Below are 23,691 nucleotides of genomic sequence, written 5' to 3'. Positions count from 1 at the left end.
TTCAAATATTTTATGATAAGCTGAGCTTCATTGTGCATGTAGAGAACTTGATAAGGAAGCTCAAGCTGAAAATAGGATTTTATTACCGGCATAAGGCTTGTTTTTCTTTTGAGGCCAGGATGGAGCTGGTACGATGTACATTACTGTCAGTTTTAGATTTTAGTGATGTTATATATATGCAGGCCTCAGCCACTACCCTGAGAGCACTTGATTCAGTGTATCATGCAGCCCTCAGGTTCATTACAAATCAGAAACACACATCATTGTGATCTCTACAGTGCTGTTGGCTGGTCATCATTGACCGTGCGTAGGCTAAAACACTGGTATACACTGATTTATAAGGCCATATTGGGTAAAATGCAATTTTATCTCTGTTCTGTTTTAGTCAGGTAAGTAAATAAATATAAATTACGGTCCCATTCTGATTTGCTTTTAACAGTACCAAAAATTAGAACAGGTCATGGTAGAAATAATTTTAGTTACTTAGCACCGTGGTCCTGGAATTCTCTCCTGAACATTTTAAAATGTGATGATCTAGTTTCGTTGGTGGAGTTTAAACACTTGATCGATGTATATATCATAGAAGAGTGTAATTGTTTTTAGGCCAGCTGTTTTTAGTCAAAATGTTTGTGTTTTTAATGTAATATGTAATTGTTGAACTGTATGTGTGTTTATAGTTTTGTTTAATGTTGTGTTAGTGTATGTCACGCCCTGACAATAGAGAGCTGTTTATTCTCTATGTTGGTTAGGTCGGGGTGTGATTAAGGGTGGTTTATCTAGGGGAATTATATACCTATGTTGGCCTGATTATGGTTCCCAATCAGAGGCAGCTGTTTATCGTTGTCTCTGATTGGGGATCGTATTTAGGTAGCCATTTCCCCCATTGTGATTTGTGGGATCTTGACTATGTTTGTGTGTAGTTGCTTTCTGCAATGAACAGGGCTCCGGGCAGCCGAGCGGAAATGGAGGAAAACTCGCCTCCCTGCGGACCTGGCATCCTTTCACTCCCTCCTCTCTACATTTTCCTCCTCTGTCTCTGCTGCTAAAGCCACTTTCTACCACTCTAAATTCCAAGCATCTGCCTCTAACCCTAGGAAGCTCTTTGCCACCTTCTCCTCCCTCTTGAATCCTCCTCCCCCTCCCCCCCCTCCTCCCTCTCTGCAGATGACTTCGTCAACCATTTTGAAAAGAAGGTCGACGACATCCGATCCTCGTTTGCTAAGTCAAACGACACCGCTGGTTCTGCTCACACTGCCCTACCCTGTGCTCTGACCTCTTTCTCCCCTCTCTCTCCAGATGACATCTCGCGTCTTGTGACGGCCGGCCGCCCAACAACCTGCCCGCTTGACCCTATCCCCTCCTCTCTTCTCCAGACCATCTCCGGTGACCTTCTCCCTTACCTCACTTCGCTCATCAACTCATCCCTGACCGCTGGCTACGTCCCTCCTGTCTTCAAGAGAGCGAGAGTTGCACCCCTTCTGAAAAAGCCTACACTCGATCCCTCCGATGTCAACAACTACAGACCAGTATCCCTTCTTTCTTTTCTCTCCAAAACTCTTGAACGTGCCGTCCTTGGCCAGCTCTCCCGCTATCTCTCTCAGAATGACCTTCTTGATCCAAATCAGTCAGGTTTCAAGACTAGTCATTCAACTGAGACTGCTCTTCTCTGTATCACGGAGGCGCTCCGCACTGCTAAAGCTAACTCTCTCTCCTCTGCTCTCATCCTTCTAGACCTATCGGCTGCCTTCGATACTGTGAACCATCAGATCCTCCTCTCCACCCTCTCCGAGTTGGGCATCTCCGGCGCGCCCACGCTTGGATTGCGTCCTACCTGACAGGTCGCTCCTACCAGGTGGCGTGGCGAGAATCCGTCTCCTCACCACGTGCTCTCACCACTGGTGTCCCCCAGGGCTCTGTTCTAGGCCCTCTCCTATTCTCGCTATACACCAAGTCACTTGGCTCTGTCATAACCTCACATGGTCTCTCCTATCATTGCTATGCAGACGACACACAATTAATCTTCTCCTTTCCCCCTTCTGACGACCAGGTGGCGAATCGCATCTCTGCATGTCTGGCAGACATATCAGTGTGGATGACGGATCATCACCTCAAGCTGAACCTCGGCAAGACGGAGCTACTCTTCCTCCCGGGAAGGACTGCCCGTTCCATGATCTCGCCATCACGGTTGACAACTCCATTGTGTCCTCGTCCCAGAGCGCTAAGAACCTTGGCGTGATCCTGGACAACACCCTGTCGTTCTCAAATAACATCAAGGCGGTGGCCCGTTCCTGTAGGTTCATGCTCTACAACATCCGCAGAGTACGACCCTGCCTCACACAGGAAGCGGCGCAGGTCCTAATCCAGGCACTTGTCATCTCCCGTCTGGATTACTGCAACTCGCTGTTGGCTGGGCTCCCTGCCTGTGCCATTAAACCCCTACAACTCATCCAGAACGCCGCAGCCCGTCTGGTGTTCAACCTTCCCAAGTTCTCTCACGTCACCCCGCTCCTCCGCTCTCTCCACTGGCTTCCAGTTGAAGCTCGCATCCGCTACAAGACCATGGTGCTTGCCTACGGAGCTGTGAGGGGAACGGCACCTCAGTACCTCCAGGCTCTGATCAGGCCCTACACCCAAACAAGGGCACTGCGTTCATCCACCTCTGGCCTGCTCGCCTCCCTACCACTGAGGAAGTACAGTTCCCGCTCAGCCCAGTCAAAACTGTTCGCTGCTCTGGCCCCCAATGGTGGAACAAACTCCCTCACGACGCCAGGACAGCGGAGTCAATCACCACCTTCCGGAGACACCTGAAACCCCACCTCTTTAAGGAATACCTAGGATAGGATAAAGTAATCCTTCTCCCCCCTTAAAAGACCTAGATGCACTATTGTAAAGTGGCTGTTCCACTGGATGTCATAAGGTGAAAGCACCAATTTGTAAGTCGCTCTGGATAAGAGCGTCTGCTAAATGACTTAAATGTAAATGTAAATGCAATGCATGTAGCGGTACGGTGCAGTTATTCGCTTTATTGTTTTGTGCTTTAAGTTTTCTCTTCCAAAAATAAGGATGGAAATATACCACGCTGCATCTTGGTCCACTCCTTATAATGATCGTGACAGTGTATGTAAGTTGTTTTGTCTGAAATGCATCCAACAAATTTGTAGAGTCACAAGCTTAATGTAGTCATTGCGTGCTATGAATATGGGACCAAATACTTAACATTGTTTACTACTTTAATACACATATAATTGCATTTGTCCCAATACTTGTGGTCCCCAGAAAGAATTCATACCCCTTCACTTAGTCCACATTTTGTTGTGTTACAGCCTGAATTTAAAATGCATTAAACGTGTCTTTCTCACACAATACCCCATAATGACAAAGTGAGAACATGTTTTTAGAAATTTTTGCAAATGTATTAAATGAAATACAGAGACATCTCATTTATATACTGTAAGTAATCACACCCTTGAGTCAATACTTTGTAGAAGGACCTTTGGCAGTGATTACAGCTGTGAGTCTTTCTGGGAAATTCTCTAAGAGCTTTCCACACCTGGATTGTGCAACATTTGCCAATTATTATTTTCCAAATTCTTCAAGCTCAGTCAAATTGGTTGTTGATCATTGCTAGACAACAATTCTCAGATCTTGCCATAGATTTTCAAGTAGATTTAAGTCAACACTGTAACTCGGCCACTGTCTTCTTGGTAAGCAGGTCCAGTGTATATTTGGCCTTGTGTTTTATGTTATCATCCTGCTAAAAGGTGAATTCATCTCCCAGTCTGGTGGAAAGCAGACTGAACCAGGTTTTCCTCTAGGATTTTGCATGTGCTTAGATCCATTATGTTTTTTTATCCTGTAAAACTTTCCAGTCCTTAATGATTACAAGCATACTCATAACATGATGCAGCCACCACTATGCTTGAAAAAATGGGGAGTGGTACTCAGCAATGTGTTTTATTGGATTTGTCCCAAACACAACAATTTTGCAGTATTACTTTAGTGCCTTGATTCTGTACAGGGCTTCCTCCTTTTCACTCTGTCAATTAGGTTAGTATTGTGGAGTAACTTCAATGTTGTTGATCCAATGTTGTTGTTATCACACTCTGTAACTGGTTTAAAGTCACAATTGGCCTCATGGTGAAATCCCTAAGCTGTTTCCTTCCTCTCCGGCAACTGAGTTGGGAAGGACGCCGGTATCTTTGTAGTGACTGAGTGTATTGATACACCATTCAAAGTGTAATTAATAACTTCACCATGCTCAAAGGGATATTCAATGTCTGCTGTTTTTTGTTTACCCATATATCAATAGGTGCCCTTTGCAAGGCATTGGGAAACCTCCCTGGTCTTTGTGGTTGAATCTGTGTTTGAAATTCACTGCTCGACTGAGGGACCTTACAGATAATTGTATGTGTAGGGTACAGAGCTTAAGTAGTGATTCAAAAATTATGTTAAACACTATTGCACACAGTGAACTCATGCAACTAATTATGTACATTTTTAACTGAACTTAGTTAGGCTTGCTATAACAAGGGGTTGAATACTTATTGACTCGAGACTTTTCATTTTTTTATGAATTTATCAACATTTCAAACAGTTCAGCTGATACGGAGGAAAATACCCTTCATTTAAGATGATAGTCTACGCATTAATGTCATAGTCATTGTGTAATTTCAAATCCAGTGTTGGAGTACAGAGCCAAAACAACAAAGCATGTGTCCCTGTCCAAATACTTTTGGAGCTCACTGTATATTTGAGACTTGAGGAGACAAGAATAACGCTGCAGGAAATATACATTTTGATAAAGGCATTGATATTTTAAAAGGATATTGTAATCTGATTTCACATTGACTTAACCAGGTATAACCCCATTGGACACATGTCAAATAATGCAGTTGGGGGCTAGCGACCTGGCTGTAGCCCTGTTATACACAATGTCTACCCCCCCAAAAGGAATTGTGGATTTGATTATGGATTGAGTTACTTGGAGTACTCTACAGGCCACTCTATACTCCTGTTGGTGTCAAATGTTATCACAGGGCAGGAAACTCTCAACACTCATCTTGCCAGTCTGCCAATCCTGCCACTTTGCCAGGGGAGCCAGACCATCTTTCCATGCAGGTCATTGTCACACACCCCTCACACTCCCACACCATGTCATGCTGAACTTGAAGATGTTTGGAAATCAGTATTAGCGTTAAATAATGGCTCATCAAAAAAATTGGCATTTCGTTTGATATCTTTCACCTGCTACTTTCTGTCTCTTTTTTTTGTATTCACGCTCTCATTTTCTCCAACCTTCTTTCCCCAGTTCAATGTTTAGTTTTGATTTCAATTTGGTTGAGTTGTCAACTAACGTGAATTAAATGTGAAATCAACAGAAAAAAATAACGTTCTTGAATTAAGGTTAAAACTTGAGTAAAAAACAGACAATTCCCTTACATTGATTACTTTTTGTAAATCCAATAATTTTCCAACGTTGATTAAACATCATCACCTTTATTTTTTGTTGAAATGACGTACACATTTTTGCCCAGTGTGCAGTTTATTGTAGTCATTTCTGTCTCGCCCTGTGCTTTTCTTTCTTCTCTTTCCTGGCCTGAGGGTCATTGGTCTCTGTTGAAAGTGCCTGGATACTATCCAGGTCACACTAATGTGACCAGCTGCCAGTCTGCTGCTCGTTTGGAAACATTTTACCCTTGCCATTGCACTCAAAAAAAAGTGTTGCGAAAGTCAGACAGCCTTATCGCTGAAGGACCAGATCCAACTCCAAGCTGTCACTGACCCTTGAATAATTAATCAGAACTGGATGACAGCTGTGTGCAAAGTTTATCCAGTGAATGAGACTTAAACACCTTTATTAAAATAAATTAACTGGTATTACAATATTCAAATAAATGAATATATGACCCTTCTGTTGAGACAGAGACATTGGGATTTTATATAAATGGAAACTTATGAAATCAGAAATACTATCATTGTGTAAACACAGTGAGTATAGGAATCTAGAGGCCTCATAAGTGAGGATACAGTGCATCACCCTATTACATGAAATCTCCCTACAAATTCAACCTCTGACGATATGTGATAGGACATTCAACCTTAGGGCAATTCCACAGCTGAGACTCACCTTTTCATTCAACGTGTACGTCAAGCATAAACCATTGATTGAAAAGTTTAACAAACCATACACCTTTTTTTTTTAAACAATTGCCACTGAACATTTTTACTAAAACACATTTACTTGAACAGTGCAGATGCAAAGTTTGGTTACAAAATGACAGCAAAATCTTAACTTTTTTATGTCACCACGTTTTCCAAAAACTTCCTGCAGAAGGAATCGGATGTCAGCTGTGATATGACACTTTGAATTTGAAAAAAACTATTTTGGTTATTGAACTACAGTACATGAAGTGGATCAACACCCGGTAACAGAATGATGGTAACAGAATGACATAACGGGTCCCTGATTTGTACTATACAGAAATGCATAATTGTTCTTGTCATTCTCTTCATGGTGATGTATCCTAAATAGGTACAGTAAGGTAGAAAAATGTAATATCCTCCTTTGCATGTTTGGGTATTATCCTACACACTGGCTATTATACTAATGAGTTCCGCCTCCAAACAAGAACAAATAGAGTACAGTCCAGTAGATTATACTGTACTCTACTTTTCTTTACTATACTCTACTCCACTCTACTTTTCTTTACTTTACTTTACTGTGCTCTACTGCAACTGTTTGTGAGAACTATTGCAGTCATTCTCTTACTGATTTTTTTTTTGTTGGTCACTCTGTTACACGTTATAATGTAACACGTTATCTCTTAATAATTCATAAACAAAATTGTGAAAACACTAACTGATTGGTAAGTCCATCTCCCGGCTAGCTGAAGAGGTCCATCAGCCACTCCTGGGCTACAATACCTATTTTGCCAGTTGGCCTGGACCCCTTTTACTGCCGGTTCGGAACCCCACTGATCCTTCACGACTGGACTACTGACGTAATCTGCCAGAGGGTGTTCTTCCACTGGCTACAACGTCGCGACATCCTCTGAATGCCCATCTGCTAGCCTGCTAGCCACGGCCCACTAGCTGTCTAGAGCATATTGGACTGTTAGCTGAATAGGTCCATCGACCAATTTCTTGGGCCACTATACCTATTTTGCCAATTAGCCTGGACCTCTTTTACTACACGGAGCCCTGCTTATCCATCACGGCTGGACTACCGGCATAAACGCACAAGGAGGCTCTTCACAAGGAGGCTATAACAGATTTCTTCCGTCGAGACATCCTCTAAAGCCCTTCTGCTAGCTTGCAAACCCAGGTCCGCTAACTGTCTGAATTGCCATGTCTCTAGCCAGCCTAACTACTCAATGGACCCCTATGATCACTCGGCTACGCATGCCTCTCCCTAATGTCAATATTACATTTACATTTACATTTAAGTCATTTAGCAGACGCTCTTATCCAGAGCGACTTACAAATTGGTGCGTTCACCTTAAGACATCCAGTGGAACAGCCACTTTACAATAGTGCATCTAAATCTTTTAAGGGGGTGAGAAGGATTACTTTATCCTATCCTAGGTATTCCTGAAAGAGGTGGGGTTTCAGGTGTCTCCGGAAGGTGGTGATTGACTCCGCTGTCCTGGCGTCGTGAGGGAGTTTGTTCCACCATTGGGGGGCCAGAGCAGCGAACAGTTTTGACTGGGCTGCGCGGGAACTGTACTTCCTCAGTGGTAGGGAGGCGAGCAGGCCAGAGGTGGATGAACGCAGTGCCCTTGTTTGGGTGTAGGGCCTGATCAGAGCCTGGAGGTACTGAGGTGCCGTTCCCCTCACAGCTCCGTAGGCAAGCACCATGGTCTTGTCCATTGCTGTTATGGCAAGTGATTATTGTCTTATTACACTGTAGAGCCTCTAGCCCTGCTCAATATGCCTTAGCTAACCCTCTAGTTCCACCTCCCACACATGCAGTGACATCACCTGGTTTAAATTATGTTTCTAGAGACAATATCTCTCATCACTCAATGCCTAGGTTTACCTCAACTGTATTCACATCCTACCATACCCTTGTCTGTACATTATTCCTTGAATCTATTCTATCGCGCCCAGAAACCTGCTCCTTTTACTCTCTGTTTCGAACGTACTAGACGACCACTTCTTATAGCCTTTAGCTGTACCTTTATCCTACTCCTCCTCTGTTCCTCTGGTGATGTAGAGGTTAATCCAGGCCCTGCAGTGCCTAACTCCACTCCCCAGGTGCTCTCATTTGTTGACTTCTGTAACCGTAAAAGCCTTGGTTTAATGCATTTTAACATTAGAAGCCTCCTCCCTAAGTTTGTTTTATTCACTGCTTTATCACACTCTGCCAACCTGGATGTCCTAGCCATGTCTGAATCCTGGTTTAGGAAGACCACCAAAGACCCTGACATTTTTGCATCCTGCAGCACAAACTCAAAAAAGTTCTGGGACACTAAAGTCCATGGAGAATAAGAGTACCTCCTCCCAGCTGCTCACTGTTTCCTAGCTTAAGTGCAATGTCACCACCATTAAATCCACTATAATTGAGAATATTAATAAGCATTTTTCTACAGCTGGCCATACTTTCCACCTGGATACCCCTACCCTGGTCAACAGCCATGCACCCCCCACAGCAACTCGCCCAAGCCTCCCCCATTTCTCCTTCACCCAAATCCAGATACATGTAGCTGATGTTCTGAAAGAGCTGTAAAATCTGGACCCCTACAAATCAGCCAGGCTAGTCAATCTGGACCCTCTCTTTCTAAAATTATCTGCCAAAATTGTTGCAACCCCTATTACTAGCCTGTTCAACCTCTCTTTCGTATCATCTGAGCTTTCCAAAGATTGGAAACCTGCCGCGGTCATCCCCCTCTTCAAAGGGGGAGACCCTCTAGACCCAAACTGCTACAGATCTATATCTATCCTACCCTGCTTTTCTAAGGTCTTCGAAAGCAAAGTTAACAGATTACCAACCATTTAGATTCCCACCTTACCTTCTCCGCTATGCAATCTGGTTTCAGAGCTCGTCATGGGTGCACCTCAGCCATGCTCAAGGTCCTAAATTATATCATAACCACCATCGATAAGAGACAATACTGTGCAGTCGTATTCATCGACCTGGCCAAGGCTTTCGACTCTGTCAATCACCACCTTCTTATCGGCAGACTCCACAGCCTTGGTTTCTCAAATGACTCCCTCGCCTGCTTCACAAACTACTTTTCTAATAGAGTTCAGTGTGTCAAATCGGACCTCTAGCAGTCCCTATGGGGGTGCCACAGGATTAAATTCTCGGGCCAACTCTCTTCACTGTATACATCAATGATGTCGCTCTTGCTGCTGGTGATTCTCCGATCCATCTCTACGCAGACGACACCATTCTGTATACATCTGGCCGTTCTTTGGACACTGTGTTAACTAACCTCCAGACGAGCTTCAACGCCATACAACTCTCATTCCGTTGCCTCCAACTGCTCTTAAATGCTAGTAAAACTAAATGCATGCTCTTCAACTGATTGCTGCCTGCACCTGCTTGCACGTCCAGCGTCACTACTCTGGACTGTTCTGACTTAGAATATGTGGACAACTACAAATACCTAGGTGTCTGGTTAGACTGTAAACTCTCCTTCCAGACTCACATTAAGCATCTCCATTCCAAAATGAAATCTAGAATCGACTTCCTATTTCGTAACAAAGCATCCTTCACTCATGCTGCCAAACATACCCTCGTAGAACTGACTATCCTACCGATCCTCGATTTCGGCGAGTCATTTACATAATAGCCTCCAACACTCTACTCAACAAACTGGATGCAGTCTATCGCAATTGCCATCCGTTTTGTCACCAAAGCCCCATATACTACCCACCACTGCGACCTGTACGTTCTCGTTGGCTGGCCCTCGCTTCATACTCGTCGCCAAACCCACTGGCTCCAGGTCATCTACAAGTCTTTGCAAGGTAAAGCCCCGCCTTATCTCAGCTCACTGGTCTCCATAGCAACACCCACCCGTAGCACGTGCTCCAGCAGGTATATTTCACTGGTCACCCCCAAAGCCAATTCCTCCTTTGGCCCCCTTTCCTTCCAGTTCTCTGCTGCCAATGACTGGAACGAACTGCAAAAATCACTGAAGCTGGAGACTCATATCTCCCTCACTAACTTTAAGCACCAGCTGTCAGAGCAGCTCACTGATCACTGCACCTGTACATAGCCCATCTGTAAATAGCCCATCCAACTACCTCATCCCCATACTGTATTTATTTATTTATCTTGCTCCTTTCCACCCCAGTATCTCTACTTGCATATCTATCACTCCAGTGTTTAATTGCTATATTGTAATTACTTTGCCGCCATGGCCTATTTATTGCCTTACATAATTTGCACATGCTGTATAGACTTTCTACTGTATTATTGACTGTATGTTTATTTATTCCACGTGTAACTCTGTTGTTGTATGTGTCGAACTGCTTTGCTTTATCTTGACCAGGTAGCAGTTGTAAATGTGAACTTGTTCTCAACTAGCCTACCTGGTTAAATAAAGGTGAAATAAAAGTTTAAAAATAAAAAATAAGTAATGACTCTTCACTTTCATTTGACATGCTCCTCCTATAAACTGCACATGTTGGTGCTCATGGGTCCTTTTACATGGAAATAACACAAGTCTCAAATCTCCCTGACAGATGTCACTTCAAATCCTCTTGACAGAAGTGAAGAAGTGTGGCTCTCGGATAATTATACTAGTCCCCAGTGTCCCCCTGTTACCATGTCCTGAGGAATGGAATATGCAAGTAGGCTACCATCTGAAAGAATTGGACATATTGAGCACTTAAACAGTGTACATTTTATATTTTAAAAAACACCGATTTTTATTTTGTAAAATATTTGCAGACATTACATTTTTATTAAGATGGGAAACAAGTAAATAAGTGCGGGATGGGCACATACTCAATACAGTGGTTTGCATGAAGGCAAAGATTTTTCCATATCTTGGCGAAGAATGTCCATATCAATTCACTGGTTTGCTTGTCTTCTTTAGTTTGGTCTGGATCATTCAGTTGGTTATGGCAGTAAAGGTTTATCTGTTTGAGGAAAGTCAAGTGAGAGGATTTGGTGGTGCAACGCCAAAGGTGGTTTGGAAGCCTCTCTCCCCTCTCTTTCCTCTCCTTCTCCTCCCCTCTCCTTTCTCTCCCTCTACCCTCTCTCTCTCACTCCTGGTTGTGAGTTCTGCTCAGACGAAGCTAAGGTGTTGGTTCTCTGGCACTCCGTACTTGCCCTTGTGCTCCTCAAACAGCTGGCTGAGTTCTTCTGTGTAGAGCTGATGGAGGGCATCCAGCTCTTCCTCTGTGGGCTTTTCATTCTTCTCCACTCTGATTGGCCGTCCCACTGTGGAAAGGTCAAAGGGTATGCATGATGACATCACATTCAAATATAGGTTACTGTAGTAGTGCATAACGTGCAAAAATGTATTTGCTTTTTGCATATGATTTTTATTGAAGGTATTTGTTTCACATAATATGATGGCATTTTCAAGTTGGGATTGCAAATAGATGTACACAGTGCCAGCCACTGTTGCTGAGAGTTTGCAGCCAACTGATGCAATCAAACTATCTAGCAAGTCAAATATATCCAATGGGCAAATGTGTCCCTCTCTGCCAGATAGTTTACTGCCAAAAACAACAATTGCCTTTGCAACAGTGCCTTTAAGCTAGAGAAAAGGATAAATAAATTGGGTAGATATAGTGAACAGCTACTGATAACCCCTCTGGCTTCAACTGGCAAGGCCCAACATATCTAAAACCTTGCTTAGAGTTATCTGGTCTACTTAAGTATGAAATTGGAACATTGTCCTAGGCAGTAATTCAGAGTGACAGTGAAGATCAGACAGTGACTCACCCACAGTGTTGATGGGCTTCCTATAGGGTATGATACCAAAGCTGTACTGGAAGATGCCCCGCGCATGGAAGAGGGGCAGAGAGATACCCATGATGCTCTGCAGTTTGTCCTGAATCCAGCGGAGACAGGTGCCTCGAGGGTTCCCCACCTGGTCAAACAACTCGTTCTCTCCAAAGGAGAAGACTGGCACCAGATGGGCACTACGGAGGGAATGGGTGGAGGAGATGAGGAGGGGAGCGGAGAGGGGTGAGGTGAGTTGAGACAGGAGTTTTGTTACGGTCATCTCTATGAGTTTGCAAGGTACAGTATATTTGTAGAACGCAGACCCATGCAGTTTCCATTTCACTACTAAGGTGTTGAAGTTATTCCTAAACTACTCTACTATTGAAATTCACACGCAGTCATGTAAAACACGTGATTTGATGAGCAAGCTTTGTGTATCCCACAAAATAGGTTGTGAGCGACTGTAGCTGGACTTGCTGTATAACCAGCAAAGTCAAGGGAAAACTGAATTGTGTAACACTGGTGTCACTTGACTCGTCCCTCTGCATGTCATACAGTGCTTGCACGCGGCCAATAGAAATTCCCAAAGGGCTTACACAAGTCACTATTTCAGGAAGCTGCCCACAAGTACACACTGTACATATTCATATCAAACTATGATGAAGTGATTGATACAATTGAAGTCCCTTGTGCAACCATGAGAATAGTTACAAGATTTCATCAGAGACAAAGATAATAAAATTTCCTTCTCCCCCTCTGGCACTGGTCTTACCCATGTTCCATTGCCAGTTTGACGAAACCTTTCTTATTGGCCAAGAGAATGTTGAAAGCGCCAGGGCGTGCGTCCAGGGCCTCGGGGGCTCCTCCCACTGCTATAACAACGGCATTCCCACCTCCCTGTCGACGTAACAGATAGCTGGCACTCTCCTTGTCCGAGGGAATTAGACCTGGGAAATACATTAGACTCACAAGTCAGGTGTTCGTAACAGTGGGGGGGAAAGTTTGGTACACTATTCTTCACTGTCGAACGATGATCAAACAGAAAGATGTTAATTTGCATCATGCTGGTTGTCCCCAATCAATCAACTAGTGAATCCGATGTATTTATATTACCATTGTCTTTACAGCAACATGCATTGAGCATACCAAACATTCGGGACACCCTCTGAATGGCACACATACAAAATCCATGTCTCAATTGTCTAAAGGCTTAAAAATCCTTCTTTAACTGGTCTCCTCCCCTTCATCTACACTGATTAAAGTTGATTTAACAAGTGACATCAATAAGGGATGATAGCTTTTCACTTGGATTCACCTGGTCAGTCTATGTCATGGAAAGAGTTCTTAATGTTTTGTATACTGTATGTCAAAGTGTTTCACAGTAACCCGGCCTTGACCTAACCCCAACCCCACTAACCTGCCATCATGATGTAGTCTCTGAAGAAGGGGGCTCTGAACCAGAGAGGCAGCATCAGCAGGAAGCTGTCAAGGCCAGGGAACAGCTTCCTGAAACCTGTAGCGTACGTACAGAAGTTAATGAAGGCTCCAGCCACCAGCACCCCATGGGGATGGAAACCAAGGATGTAGTTCTTCCCGGGGTCCAAGTCTGCTGTCTTCACCAGCTGCAACACACAGGGGTTTCACTTGTGAATTCAATAGTCATAATAGTTATGTAGTTATATACTATACAGTAAACAGGGTGCATCACATTCATTTCTAAATCTGAATCTTTGTGAGAGATTTTCTGAAACGTTTCAAAGATATATTGAATGCCATACTCTCTAGGAAGCCTATGAATTGACTTCCAGGTATTTGGCCTATATCTTCATGTCATGTGTATCTTCATCGCGTGTCACCTGTGTGAGTTCTAGTTGTTGTTCGCCTGCCTCCACAGGGGCTGTGAGTAGAGACTATCCTGCCTCTAACCAGTATTAACCAGTGTCGCCTGTCTCTTTGCATGGGCAGATAGGAGATAAACAGGAGGAAGGATCATGCCTGTTGTCTCCCTTGATAGGATGGTCACAGGTTCTGGATGGGGGCAAAGTTTCTTGTTAGCTAGCCATGTGCCGGGAATGTTATGCCCATACACGTCAAACCAAAGCTGCTAAAAACACTTTTTGTATCGACCTCGGTGTTTGAGATTAGCAGTTCAAGGCCAATGAGCTCCAATAATCAAGTCCCCACCTATTAGTTATAGGGCTACGCTAACCTCTCACTAGCAAAACGAGGGTAGTCATAGTAAACACTAAGCAGGCTTTGGGTGGGATGCATTGACTTAATGGGTTGAGATGATTCATTCAAGGATGAACCACCAATTGTTAATAACCCGTTTGACCTTCTCTCGTTCCTTCTCTTGTTTGTCTGTAGTCCTCTGTCTAATCATGAGATTTTGCTGTTTCCAAAAACAGATTACAGAATTAGTCAAGCTCTAAGACTAAATATGCCAATAATATTTCTGATTCTGTTGTCTGGGGCCATGCAGTCCTCGGATGTCTGGAGGTATATGGCTGACCCCAATATCTCAGCGTGGGGAATGCATGTTTGGGAGTGTACTGAATGTATATTGGGGAATGAAGCTTTATCCGAGTTTGGCTTATTGGCCAACAAAGATGTGGTATGAGTGAGAATGGAGCACTAGTCATTGGTTGCCATAGAGAGAGAACACTGGCCAATTATTATTTTGGTCTGTACTGGAGACAGCCTCTATTTTTATCAGCTCCTGTTCCTCCATGTTTACAATCCAAATGGGTGCCCACTCCTATGCCCGCTGATACAGTCAACCTATTTTTCACATAATCTCCCACTCATGCTTGATATACAGTAACCTACATCATATTTAACTCTACCATTTGAACTCAGCAGAGGTTTTAGGCATGTTGTTGGATCTTGGCTTGGAGTTGGGTTCAAACATGACAAAAAGTGTATACATTCTCCAAATTCAAAGTGATGAGAGGAGTCTGTGTCTATAAACTATAGTCACTTGTTTTCAGTTTGCATGTCGAGGTGCAGGCGGAGGAAATGACGCTGTCATTAGGGATGGTAGTGGAGAACCAGACCTCAGTGAAACCGATAGGACACTGCTCTGTTCAGACTAACATTTGCTCTTTATTCCAGGCTTAAAAATGCATGAAGTCAGATGCTCCGTTGGCATTTAGGGCATAATACAGGGGAAATTACATTCCAGGTTTGAAGAAGTGATCTTTGTTTGGTACTTGGTATCTGGTTATGTTTAATGTACTGTATCTTTTCTTGAGAAATGTCCATATGTCCATATGAACTAACGATGATGATGATCGTTGACTGTAAATTCCCGTGTGGAATCGATCTGTGTAAATTCACAATGTGGCATTCAGAACCAATTCATGTTTTGCTTGAGGGAGACATTACTCTCTCTAATACAGTTTTTCTCAGTGGTGTAGTGAAGGGTATACGCAAGTTTACGTCATAAACCCACTTATTTTTTTCTGCGTGCATTGCGTACACTCACTTCTTAATCCCTATGATGCATATCAAAGTAGTGTAGTGGAGGCATATGCCATATAAATTAATAAGGTTGATGGAACAGATCAGAATGTTTAGCTTAAAATGTTGATAAACTATACATTTTAGGCACAGCAATGTGCACACGGCGGTAGGCCTACATGCAAATATTCCAAAAAGCAATTTGCGGGAAAACACCATTCTAAAATGTGCACCACACATGCAAACGGTTTCATGGACAGAGATGGAAATATCGTTAGAAATATAGAAAGAGGGAAGATCTAAAGATGCAAGAACTATCATGGGTTGCTAATATGACTAGGATAATAGGATAATGCCTTTGGCTGCTAGACAATGAAAGAAAGTTGACAGAAAACCAATAGAACGCATCCGAGGAAGTCTTTATAAAGTCATTGCCTCTATAGGCTACTTTGAAGCAAGTTAAGACATGTCTCATAATATAAAGAAAACAGTCCAGGTTTCAAACAATTAAAGAACAAGAAAAATATAGCAATCCTAGCCGTCTTCTGGTAGATGGAAAGGCTTTCCCAATAACCTTCTCAATGAAATGTTAACTAGCTACAAACTAGCCTACCTGTCAGAATGATATCATGATTATTTGCATCAATCCAGTGGCCATTTGACCACCAAAAGTGGTCTCTGGATGTGGTATAAACATTGTTGTTAAGGTTTACATTGGTATGTCCCACGTAGACTGTCCTTGGAGATTTAAACATCTCTGAATAAGATAAACACTACATTTATCTGAGGCTAATTTCTAGGTCATCTGAAAATACCAATTTTATCTTTGATTACGATGATCAAAAGAAGCGTTAAAAAAAGAAACACTGTCACTCACTTCAAGCGAAAAAATAGGTCTATATCAAATCAAATTTGTCACATACACGTGTTTAGCAGATGTTATTGTTGTTGCGAAATGCTTGTGTTTCTAGCGCTAACAAAATAACACAAAAACACCAAAATACTGCAACGTTTTCTAAGAGCTAGAAGCATGGGAGAACTGTCGGCTCCATTTGTATTACTGTCAGAACAACAATCATGGTTTTAACAATGGCAAAGAATTTATAATTACTCATGTGACCCGATTGAAAATTAGAAATAATTTATAGTAGATAACAATGTTCTGCATTGTAACTGGAAGGAGAAATACACTGCTGAGCCATTTTGTTGTTGATGTTCACATGCTTATCAGTGCTTATTAGTACAGAACAAAGTGCAAATTCTGACCAAGGGCAAGAGCGTGGACCCATCTCAGCAGAGACAGTTCTTAGGATAAGACCATTGATGATCAAATCAATTCCAACATATCTCTCAGCAGAACTTGTCTCTCTATGCACAATCCCTATTCCACCACTAGATGGAGACATCAACTAGCAACAGCTGTGGAAGGGCCCATCCCTCCCTCGTGTCAAAAAACATGCACTGACCTGAGCCCTGCTCTTTTATTGATAAGCCCCCCAAATAATACAGACACAAACACTTATATGTATTTTTCTGGCATCACTCCTAAGCTGAGACCTGACAAAGAATGAGATCTGACAGCAAATGAGCCAATTACAGTGGGATCAGAATGGGCAGCAGGATGATGTGGCTATCATGCGGAGGGAGCATACATACCTCCACACAACAAGAGACCTCATTCTATAATTGGCATTATCAATTGCACTGTCTGGCTGGGCCCTGCCTGCTCCTGTATAGAGATAAGGGCTGAGGAGCCACTGCCAGATCGCTGGACTCATCCACTCTAGCCTCCAGTGAAAATAACACAGGGGGGATTTGAGATGAGGATGATAGAGTTTACTGGTAGCAAGATATGTTGGGAGATACTGCCTGACCTCTAACCAATAAATGGAATAAAGGACTTTACATGTCCATAGTATATGCACTCCCACAGAGAATGTATGAGAATGGTCTGGATTTATATTAAACTTAAATTCTCAACTGAACATTAAAAAGATGACAACTCTACACTACAGTTCTGACATCAGCAGCTCGCAGTAAAATCAGTCAAATCTGTAAAGTCATCCCACCTTGACAGGGAAGTAGTCCCTCATGTAGTCCCAGACACGTAGGTGGCACAGGAAGTGGAACCTGCGGCCCCCCTTAGACGGCGTTTCCCAGTCGACGAAAAACCAACAGGCATACAGCACGCTGATCAGCCAGAACCGTGTGAACATCAACACAAAGAACATCATGATGCAGCATGGCGCTGGAGTAAGACAACCAATGCAGAGAGACAGACAGACAGAGACACACACATAAACATTAGTCAACTGGGAATATTAGTGTTAAAAATCAATTTCACAGAAATGGAATACATGTATTTAGTTTTCTATGTGATTTGGTCATTTGTATGAGAAAACAGTGGAAGTCTATATGTTGGGGTGACTTGAGGTTGATAGAGCAGCTTTATGAGGTGAAGGGCACTGCACTATTAGGTTACAACTTAACCTGCTGACGCACTGAGCAGCAGAGGGACATGGAAGAGAGAAAAAGCTAGGGAGGGGTAGAGAGAGAGAGACCTTCTATGCTAACCAAGAATTGTACTACAACTCAAGCCATGAGTTTGACCACGTGACTTGAACAGATTAACCAATAACTAGGACCCCGAGTTTCTTGGTCATGAAAAACCAACACCAGGCAGTGAGTTCCCTCTTGTCCACTAGGTAACACTGATGTATCCAATCCCTCTATGGGAGAATAAAAAGTGTGGATGGCCTAATGGACAAATCTATTGTGACACACACTGGCATGATATCATGCACGGGAGACCATGGAGGTGTCTCCACTGTCGAACACATGTTATGTAAGAGTTAGTAAAGAGTAACTTAAGGCAGTGTCTTCTGCATGCACTTTCTTTGGTCCGTTTCAGGCACAACTCAGCCAGCAGTGAGCCTGCCTGGCAACTCTCATAGAATTTGATTTCAGCTTCTCCACACCGAACAACCCATTAAATAAACAAAACTGTAAACGAGCCTCCCCACTTGTTACACAATGAGGAAGAAAGACTAACACCGTTGCACAGCACACAAACACACATAGACAGGTCAGGACAAACAGAGCAGAGACACAGACACTCACCCAGGCCCAGAAAGGAAAAGACCCACTGCAGCACTGAGGCCATCTGCAGTCTCCTGGTTAGGGGCAAGTCAGTAGGGGCAAATTGGATCTTCATGGTGAGGAACTGGAGAGAGCCGAGAGCTAGGCAGTGCAGGCAGATGGGAGGGTGAGGTCTGGGACTAGTACACCCAGGACAGGAGTGAGCAAAGAGAGTCCAAAGTCTGCCTCTCTCCCTCTTTATTTAGTCTTCCTATCGTTTTATCTCTGTACTCCTTTTAATGAATGGGTTGATTACTCAACCCATATCTATAGCTTCAAGAACTTTGATCTTGCTGTTACTGAGCAGCTATAAATGCCCTTCACTTTGAACAATAAACAAAGTAAAGTTATTGTACAGTGAGCTGTCAGCAACAATAGTGTGAAATGAGCCAGTGTACTTATAGATACTGCATACTTTGACAACCTGTAGCCAATCAATATCTAAATTAGTTTTCCATTAAATGTTTTTGTCTTCTGGTGATTGAACCTCTTGATATTCTGCTGTTCACCAATCAGTGCTCAGCCCCAATACGTTTTATCCAGGTGCTTATAAAAAGGGATTTGAGCAGTTGATTCACATTTTGGTCACTTAGCAGACACTCTTATCCAGAACATCTTACAGGAGCAATTAGAGTTAAGTGCCTTGCTCAAGAGCACAGACAGATTTTTCACTTAGTAGGTGTGGGGATTCGAACCAGCAACTTTTTTGTTACTGTCCAACGCTTTTAACCGCTAGGCTAGCAGCCACCCTAAAGAGAGATTAGCCCTGTGCTATCAATCTTTCTTTTCGGTTGTTTATATGATTAATTATTGATTGTGACTTTTCCATTTTCACATCATGTTGATTAATGGGTGACTATCTATTACACCATAAACAGAAGAAAATCTGACATATCATAACTTTGAGGGAATATATTTGATGTCACTGATAACTATTCCTGTGAATACCATTCCTTATTTTTATGCTCTCACCAGCAATTTGGTACAAATAACCCACTGGGCACACCACGTCATTTCAACACGGATAATTGTTTAATATTTGGTTGAGACATTGATCAATGAGATTACAACCAATATTCACTAACTTAAAAAAAAAGGCAAAAGTGAGTTGAATTTCCAATGCATTATCACTATGCTTTCAACAATCTAAATGTACAACCAAATTCCAACGGAAAAACAATGTCTGATTTTTGGCTTAGATGTTACCCAAATGTCGATCACTGTACTTTCAACCATTTAAAAGCACAGCAAAGTTCAAATGGGAATACAATGTCAGATATTTTGTATATTTATAGAACAGACTGTGTTATCACTGTGCTTCACCTAATAGCACAACCATATGACCTGGATTGCAGTTGAGACTACATTAAAAGTATACGGCACAAGTGATGAATGCCTTTCAAGATTTCCGCATAGATAATTAAAGCAATTGTGAAGATCTCCACCGACCTAAGATGACCTATGCATGCTATCTTGAATATGCATGCTTTATATGATTACATAAGAATACGTTTATAGTTATAGTAACCTCAAAATGTGGCCATGGGTGAGTTACTCATTTTGAGGTTGAATGTTACATTAGTTTGTAAGATAGCCTTTACTTTAGGCCCTTCACTGTATTAAAAAAGTAATATTGAATTGTGTTTGGTTGACAACACAATTTAAAGGATATGTGCAGTTGAAGTCGGAAGTTAAATACACTTAGCCAAATACATTTAAACTCCGTTTCACAATTCCTGACATTTACTCCTAGTAAAAATGGTTGTTTTAGGATCAACACTTTATTTTAAGAATGTGAAATGTCAGAATAATAGTAGAGAGAATGATTTATTTCAGCTTTATTTCTTTCACCACATTCCCAGTGGGTCAGAAGTTTACATACACTCAATTAGTGTTTGGTAGCATTGCCTTTAAATTGTTTAACTTGGGTCAAACATTTCAGGTAGCCATCCAAAAGCTTCCCACAATAAGTTGGGTGAATTATGGCCCATTCCTCCTGACAGAGCTGGTGTAACTGAGTCAGGTATGTAGGCTTCCTTGCTCGCACACACTTTTTCAGTTCTACCAACAACTTTCTATAAGATTGAGGTCAGGGCTTTGTGATGACCACTCCAATAACTTGACTTTGTTGTCATTAAGCCATTTTGCCACAACTTTGGAAGTATGCTTGGGGTCATTGTCCATTTGGAAGACCCATTTGCGACCAAGCTTTAACCTTGCAGCAAAGCACCCCCACAACATGATGCTGCCACCCCCGTGCTTCACGGTTGGGATGGTGTTCTTCGGCTTGCAAGCCTCCCCCTTTTTCCTCCAAACATAACGATGGTCATTATGGCCAAACAGTTCTATTTTTGTTTCATCAGACCAGAGGACATTTCTCTAAAAAGTACGATCTTTGTCCCCATGTGCAGTTGCAAACCGTAGTCTGGCTTTTTAATGGTGGTTTTGGAGCAGTGGCTTCTTTTTTGTTGAGCGGCCTTTCAGGTTATGTCAATACAGGACTCGTTTTACTGTGAATATAGATACTTTTGTACCTGTTTCCTCCAGCATCTTCATAAGGTCCTTTGCTGTTGTTCTGGTATTGATTTGCACTTTTCGCACCAAAGTACGTTCATCTCTAGGAGACAGAACGCGTCTCTTCCTGAGCGGTATGACGGCCGTGTGGTCCCATGGTGTTTATACTTGCATACTATTGTTTGTATAAATGAACGTTGTACCTTCAGGCGTTTGGAAATTGCTCCCAAGGATGAACCATACTTGTGGAGGTCTACAATTTTTATTCTGAGGTCTTGGCTGATTTCTTTTGATTTTCCCATGATGTCAAGCAAAGAGGCACTGAGTTTGAAGGTAGGCCTTGAAATACATCCACAGGTACACCTCCAATTGACTCAAATGATGTCAATCAGCCTATCAGAAGCTTCTAAAGCCATGACATCATTTTCTGGAATTTTTCAAGCTATTTAAAGCCACAGTCAACTTAGTGTATGTAAACTTCTGACCCACTGGAATTGTGATATAGTGAATTATAAGTCAAATAATCTGTCTGTAAAGAATTGTTGTAGAAATGACTTGTGTCATGCAGTTCCAGCAGAGGCACTGGCTTGATCCTATTCTTCAACTTATTTTTGGAGATGGGAATCCAACATAATTCATTTCAAAAGGATATTGAATTGTGTTTGCCTGTCAACGCAACCAAATATCAACATTTGAAGGAGATTTATCTTCTGCTTGGATAGTTCCATCATCTGTGCCACTGACTCAGACTGTCTTCCATTCCAGTTTGTCTACACTAATAATTGATATATTGGATTCACATCTCTATCCCAACCAAAAATGGTATTTAAAGAATAGGACTAAATCAAATCCAACACACTTTAAATAAGGTCTGATTTGATTTTAGTCCTATTCTTTAACTTGGATTTTTGGTTTAGATGGAGAAGGGAATGCAGTTACTAATATGTGGCCAAACTGGAATTAAAGCATATTATTAAGTAAAACGTTACTCCAAAGCCTCCATACAATGACACATAAATAAAGAAAAAAATGTCATCCAATTGCAGTATGGACAACAGCTCAGTTTATTCCCTATTTAATATGCTAAAGCACACCATCAACCTGTCATGCTTAATTACCTTATTCAATTGTAGCGTGAATGAGCCTACTACTAGCAGATTCTTGGTCATTTGCTATAAACGTATGGAAACATAAAACTATAATGGAATTGAATTTGTTGAAGCTTCAAAACGGCTCTCCTCACTGCAGACATGGCGTGATGATGAAGATGCCAGGTGATATTTCTCTGCTTCAATTCTGAGCATCCATCCTGTCATGGGGGGATGCTAGCGCGTGGGCGGGGCAGACTTCCCTTGCAGTGTCCTGTCGTAGTGCAATGTGCATGACGGGACAGAACGGGCAGACCTGAGAGCAGCGCAAAAGGAAAACATCCGAGACAGTCATCTTTATATTTGGATCATGGATTTATCATTCGTCTATTATCGCTAAACATCGGAGATTGCACCATTCAATAACTCGGACATTTTGTTCCTCTTTAGCAGGATACCGGGGCTCATCAAGAGCCGAGGAGAGACAGTAATTTTCCCTGCTCGGATCCGTGGCATTTGAAGAATTGTATCGCGCGCAGGAGCTGAGCTATAACCGACATCATGGCGTGGCCCTGCATCACCAGGGCGTGCTGTATGGCCCGCTTCTGGAACCAGTTGGACAAGGGGGACATTTCTGTGCCATTGGTTTTCACCAGGTACGATGTCTCGGAGATGCAGCATCTTAAGCTGCAGCACCAACAAAAACAGCCGCATAACCAGGCACAAACGAGCGCAGTCGCCATAGAAACGCAACCCATTCACAGCGACCAGGCGGTAGCAGCTCGTGCGAACCCCGGTATCGCTGCGTCTGGGGAGCGCGCGTGTGGTTCTGTAATGCGGCAAGACTTTAAGCACTGGAAAGTGCGTCCTGAGCCGTCCTGTAAACCTAAGAATGAATATCACACTCCCGAGATCCCTTTTAATAACAAGACACAATATCAGAAGGATTTCCAGCCGTGGCCCATTCCAAAAAGGAGTGACCATCCTTGGATTCCCAGACCCAATCCATCCATCTCCATCGGCGATGATCGCGTCCAGGATAGGTCCAAACAAGCGGAGGTTGACATCGGTGTAGAGAAATGCGAAATTGCTGACAAATTGCACGAAAAGGAAATCCTGGGAGGGAGTAAAAATAATCTACCTGCAGAGAAGGAGGGTGAAAAGAAAGTTAGCATCAAAGTGGAGCGAGAAGACGCGGCAGGGGCCAGAGGCAGGGCGGCACTAGATGCGCTAAACAGGCAGTTAAAACAGGAAGTTACTGGTGGCAGCTCATACAAGTAAGTTATAAACGCACTTCACAGGTAAAACCCACAATCAAACATTGCATCACGTCATTGTGCAAGTTTAATGCGTTTCCAAAGTGGCTTTGCTGATGTTTTTCCTCTGTGTTGCAGGTGAGTGAGTTCACCTTCAATATGAGGTTGTGTGAAGGTCGTAGCATGTTAATGAGATAAGCAAATAGGCCTACATGTAAAATATTCCTGATATATCATTCAGTATCAGACATCAAACATATTTTTTTACCAAGGAATTCTAACCACTGCTTTCTATTCAAAACTTTGAAGCAGAGTTGCTTCAATA

The 23,691-nt window shown here is 42.6% G+C and overlaps 2 protein-coding genes across 2 annotated transcripts in view; one reads left to right on the top strand and one right to left on the bottom strand.

The window, feature by feature from the left end:
- Positions 1-10,852: 10,852 nt before the first annotated feature.
- LOC115105563 (2-acylglycerol O-acyltransferase 2-A-like) lies at positions 10,853-18,686 on the bottom strand. The gene is made up of 6 exons (XM_029627745.2): positions 18,491-18,686; positions 17,440-17,618; positions 13,326-13,530; positions 12,681-12,855; positions 11,906-12,105; positions 10,853-11,395 (listed from the first exon to the last, which is right to left on the bottom strand). The coding sequence occupies exons 1-6, from the start codon at positions 18,582-18,584 to the stop codon at positions 11,241-11,243; spliced, it is 1,008 nt and encodes a 335-aa protein (XP_029483605.1). The 5' UTR covers positions 18,585-18,686; the 3' UTR covers positions 10,853-11,240.
- A 3,716-nt stretch (positions 18,687-22,402) lies between these two features.
- Positions 22,403-23,691, top strand: part of LOC115105562 (microtubule-associated protein 6 homolog) — a 29,689-nt gene continuing 28,400 nt past the window's right edge. Inside the window, exon 1 of the mRNA XM_029627742.2 lies at positions 22,403-23,387. Within this exon, the coding sequence (XP_029483602.1) occupies positions 22,672-23,387 (716 nt within the window). The 5' untranslated portion in view covers positions 22,403-22,671. The remainder of the gene's footprint in view (positions 23,388-23,691) is intronic.

Source organism: Oncorhynchus nerka, linkage group LG22 (genome assembly GCF_034236695.1).
Source record: "Oncorhynchus nerka isolate Pitt River linkage group LG22, Oner_Uvic_2.0, whole genome shotgun sequence".
NCBI lineage: Eukaryota > Metazoa > Chordata > Actinopteri > Salmoniformes > Salmonidae > Oncorhynchus > Oncorhynchus nerka.
The sequence above is the reverse complement of the archived record's forward strand: the minus strand, read 5'-3'. Positions and strand labels throughout refer to the sequence as shown.